The 5,436-nt window shown below is 28.6% G+C and overlaps 1 protein-coding gene across 1 annotated transcript; it reads right to left on the bottom strand.

Annotated features, from left to right (window-relative positions):
• Positions 1-1,170: 1,170 nt before the first annotated feature.
• LOC127085422 (vicilin-like) lies at positions 1,171-3,733 on the bottom strand. Its single transcript, XM_051025937.1, has 6 exons — positions 3,389-3,733; positions 2,871-3,046; positions 2,621-2,701; positions 2,193-2,516; positions 1,640-1,952; positions 1,171-1,506 (listed from the first exon to the last, which is right to left on the bottom strand). Exons 1-6 carry the CDS (start codon positions 3,690-3,692, stop codon positions 1,325-1,327), a joined length of 1,380 nt encoding a protein of 459 aa, XP_050881894.1. The 5' UTR covers positions 3,693-3,733; the 3' UTR covers positions 1,171-1,324.
• Between the last annotated feature and the right edge of the window lie 1,703 nt (positions 3,734-5,436).

Consider the following 5,436-nt stretch of genomic DNA (forward strand, 5'->3'; position numbering starts at 1 on the left):
GTATATTGCATTAAATACTTAGTTCATTTCAAATTTTAGTCCAAAATAGTCTCTACTATTTTTGATTAAAAAAATTTAATAGTCTGGATATTATTATCTTATCTTTTTAATCCTATATTTTTAGAATTAAAGAAAAAATTAATAATCTATGAACTATCAATTGATTGGTGAGGATAAAATATGTTATATAATTATAAGTAGAAAATTAAGAAACCATTAATAATTTTAAATCATTAAAAAAATTTAAAAAATAAAATAATATTTCTTTATAAATAATATATTATACTTTTCTCATAATAAATTTATAAATTTGCCCTCACTATTTAGAATTCCTGGCTCCATCCCTAGTTATTCATACGATTTCTTCCATTTAGGTTTCACATGATTTTTTCGTATTTTTTTATACTTGGATCTCTGTTTTTGAAATTCTCAATTCGTGTTACTGTTTCTATTATATTACTGTCTTAATGGTTTTAACAAGTTGGATCAATTGTCCCAACACCGTGTCCAACATCTGTCCTATGAGAAACAAAATTTCACATTTGATACTTTCTCTCTAAGATAATGGAACCTCATTTCATTGTGTTTTCTTCTTCCGTATCATATTGGGTTCTTGGACAAATTTATAGCAGAAATGTTATCAATCTTCATGATTACTGCTTCATGATTTTGACCTATAATCTCTTCGATCAAATTTACCATTCATGTTGCTTGAAATGCACAAAGAAAGGCAACTATGTAATCAGTCTCACATGATGACAGAGCTACAACTGGTTCTTTTCATGAGCTCTAAGCAACTGGTGCACCACATAGTATAAACACATTTTCTATCATCAGCATCACCATACCAACATGAGTCAGTGTATCCCACTAGCTTGCATTCCTTTTCTTTTTAACAATTTTTTTGAAGAAGTCATTCTTAACACCTAGATTTCATTTTTATTTTTCTTTATTTTGACCAATTTCTCTAGTACCCCAACCCCAAGTATAAATGTTGCTAACTTACAAGAGCAACCCCAAATTTATTCTTTTGAATTCTATTAATTGATTGATGATTGTATATCATAAATCATGGATATGAGATATTAAGTCTTTACATTAGTTTAAATTTAATGAGTGTTTTGTACTTTTAGTTATTGACTTTCTTAAAATAATATAATATCTAAGAGGAACACCAAAATACTCTTGATTTATTTTTTCATAGTAGAAAAGTGGATATATAATTATAGTTATAAGATAACATTGTTTTATTCATTGCTCCCCGTGAGATATATCTCTTGATAGCATACATACATAGTATTTTGTCCACTCATTAAGAAACATTTCAAACTGAAGATAGACGATCTCTTGTTTCACGACTTCCTCTCTCCCTTTGTTGAGGTTGAGCATCTGCAAAGTGGGATTGTTTCTGATTCTCTAGTATCCTATCAACCTCTTGAGCTGATCCAGGGAATGCAAGCTCTTTCACTGGTCGCTGTATCTGACTAATCACATTATCCTCATCGCCTTCAAATTTTTAATCACCAAAATAATAAGCATATCTTAATATTTTCCCCTTGATTTAAATAGAAGTCGACTTTTAAAATACACACTTAAAATGAATAAATAGTGACAGAGACTGGGTGATAATATAATATACCTGCAAGAAAGTTCCTCTGATTGTTCTCAGCATTAATACCAAACCCAAGCAAATCAAGATTTGAGGAAGCTTTTACGGCAACTGGATGGCCTGCTGGAATCACAAAAACATCTCCTGAAGATAATTTAGCTTTGTAATTTTGCACTTGTTTATTTATCTCCTCTTCTCCTTGTTCCTCTTCCTCGTCATCTTCTTTTCTCTGCTCTTGTTGGTTTTCATTTCTTTGACCCACAAGTTCAAAATCTCCTTTTCCTTCGTTAACTGTTACTATTACTATGGCCCTTGAATTGTAGTGTGGCAACAATAGAGATCCCTAATATTTAATTTGAAAGAATAATTAAATAAATACATTAGATATATGTTATATAAATAAAACATGTTATTGAGTATGTAAAACTTGTTGTGTATGAGATGTCAAGTTAGTAACAAAAGTTTGACATTATAACTTCAAAGGACAAAAATCAAATCATTTAGAACAATTGTAATTTGATCAAGTGAAATCTCATTGTGTAATTTGGTGAATTTCCTATATTATAAAATAATTTTATCATACCTCCTTAATCTCTACAGAATTGACAAATATATCCAAGTCTTGAAGCTGTGGATTTTTCTCTGGGGTGATTTCAAAGAATTTTCCAAACTCGTTGGAATAGATAGGACCGCGACTTCTCAAGTTGAATGGTTCAGATTCAGAGGAAACACCTTTTTTGGAGGTAGACTTTGCATTTTTACTCAATTCCTCAATTTGTCCCCTTGATAATTTTACTATTACATTCTCTTCTTGACTTTGCTGCCTCTTATCCTTAAGGCTTCTTCTGTGTTGTGTCTCTTTCTCATGCTCTTCTAAAAGAACCTTTTCTATCTCTTCATAATCAGTCTATATTTTTTTACAGTACATACATTGACAAAGTGAGTATTAACATATACAATACCAAACTAATACATACATAAATGAAAAAAAAAATTGTGTGTTATGCTTACATTGAAGGAAGCCTCTAGAATGTTCTTACTGAACCCAGATAAGTAGTTTTGTTGGTTTTGATTTCCAGACAATAAGAAAGACTGTTGAAAAGGACAAAAAAAATAAAGAAAATATTAGGAAAATATTACAGAAAAATATGTACAGGCGCAATTTTTGTTGTGATGTTATGGTAGAGGCCCCTAAATTTGTTTGTACATTAGAATGCATACCATATTTGATATGAGAATAGATAAACATTGGTTATATTACCTGAAGTTGGCCAGGTCTATTTACGGGAATGGCGAGATCTAATACTCTAAGCTCCTCGTTGTCATCTCTGTTAACCAAATAAGCAATTGTGCCAGCAGGAAGTTTTATCGTATCTCCGCGCTCAAGGTTGAAGGAGTTTCTATCATCGGGTTTCAACACTGTGAGTATAGCTTTTCCTGGAAATTACAATGACATTAGATTTTATAACTGAATTTAATTTATCCTTACAAAACAAATATGTAAAGTAATAAGAGAAATGCTAATAATACTCTCTTTTCAACACTCTCTCAAACACACACTCTTTCATTTGTTGAAATATGTGTGACTCTTACCACTTTATGTGGGACCTATTTCCAAAGCGAGGGACCCACACATGTTTCAACCAATAAAAAAGTGAGTGTTTGAGAGTGTTGAAAAGAGAGTGTTACTAGCACTCCTCAAAATAATAAATACCGTTCTTTTTGAATGAACTATGAGTGATTAGTTTTAAATATTTAACTTGATAAATAATAAATTACCACTGAGTACAACAAGGATGTAATCGGCATCGGTGTGCTGTGGAAGAAATATTGTGTGAGGTTTGGACTTATATTCCAAAAGACGGTAGTTTTGTAGATTCTCGAAAATTTTAGAACGTTGGTCAAATTTCTGCAGAAGTCGAATGTGCCCATTTTCATTCTCAAAAAGAGTTTGAAACTTGTTAGACTTGAAGATAAAAGGATTTTGAGGATCAGACCTAGAAGAAACACACACCGATGCTAGGAAAGAAATTCCCATTAGCATCAAAAGTGGAAATGAAGCTTTCATTGTAGTAGCAGCCATGTTGATTGAAACTAATATCTCACTTTGGTCGCTCTGGATGAATAAAGTACAGTGAGATGAGTGTATTTATAGATATAAAAAATAAAACTATATAATTAACATGCACCAACAGTTGGCCATGTTGTGCCATGCATATGGACGTGTGTTAAAATGTACAAAATTGAAGTGGCAAAATGAAAAGAACATTACTTGGGTGGTGGAGTTTTGTTTGAATTTGATGAATTTGGACATTCTTATGGAAAAGGAGGATGCTTTATTATTGTCTTCGGCCATGTGTATATGAATTAATGAATTGACTAGAGAATTTTAACAAGTGTTGTATCCTACAACACAAGCTCCAGCTCTAAGACATGCAAATAACTCCATAAACTTGCACTTAGAAGTGCATAGGTTTGTACTTGTCATGTGAAAAATGTAATTCTACATATACGTCATTTAATTATCTATCTATTATTTATCCGTCTACTTGATATATACTATAATATACTTAATATATAAAAATGTAATTGTAGATATATGTCATTTAATTATTTATCTATTATTTATCCGTTTACTTTACATATACTATACTTTATTTAATATATTAAAAAAGAAAAAATATAATATATATTATAATCTACTTTTATTACAATCCTCAATTAAAAAAAATATAGTTACATAATTCTCCATCACAAAGATGATAAATTATTAAAACGGTTATATTTGTCATGTCCAAATATATCCGTATTCTCAGGGCATTATTAGTAAAGAGAAGATGGAGTAATAAGGATAAACATACAATTATTTTTTAATAAAAACATTTAAAACTAATATTAATTTAATATTAGTAATTATTATGTTTTATCACACCAAGATCGTTCTATCATTTATCTACACATGATAACTAATACTAATGACAATTTTATAATTGTTAAAATTGTGAATTAAATTTTTTAAATGTTATCTGTGTCCAATAACAAATGAGTTTGTAAAAGTGTTCCTAAAAAAATTTAAATGTTTTTTAAGTCCAAGAACAGTTAAGAAATTAGACACGGTCAAAACCATGATACTCACTCCGTCCCAAAATAATTGTCATAGTTGATTATTTCACAAAGTTTAAAAAAATATAATAAATAGAAGAGAGAGAATAGTATTTTTACTACAAATAAAAAAAATTAAATGAATGAACATTAGCGATGAAATTTGTTATGAAAATATTCTGTCACAAATAATCCCTCACAAACTCCCTAAAAATATGATAAAAGTAAATTTTGTGAAGAGCTTTGAGATGAATTTTATCTATCTTTAACATTTTCCTCACAAATTCCATCAAAAATGTGCAAGATGTCATTGTAATGAATTTTGTGAGGGAAATGTTTCCTCTCTACATTTTTTTTATATATAAAAATTGAAGATAATATCTTTTAATGATATTGTAGCTTAAATGTTTATTAAAATTAAAATAGTAGTCAAATATTTTAATTAATAATAATATTTAATAAATATAAAATATAATTTATTTTAGGAATTGTCAACTTTTATTAATATTAATTTTGATATATATGTTCATAAATATAAATACTAATTCTAGTATTTATGTTTTTCAAATTGAAAGAAAACATTTTTTAAATGAAAGAAGCTATATATTTATGTCATAATTTTTTTTCTATAAAATGATTTAAAATGATTTTTTTTGAAATTTAATATTTAAAAAACAAAAAATTTGGATAAAATAATGTATACCTTTCTCCTGTTTTTCCTCTGC

Source organism: Lathyrus oleraceus, chromosome 5 (genome assembly GCF_024323335.1).
Source record: "Lathyrus oleraceus cultivar Zhongwan6 chromosome 5, CAAS_Psat_ZW6_1.0, whole genome shotgun sequence".
Classification (NCBI taxonomy): domain Eukaryota; kingdom Viridiplantae; phylum Streptophyta; class Magnoliopsida; order Fabales; family Fabaceae; genus Lathyrus; species Lathyrus oleraceus.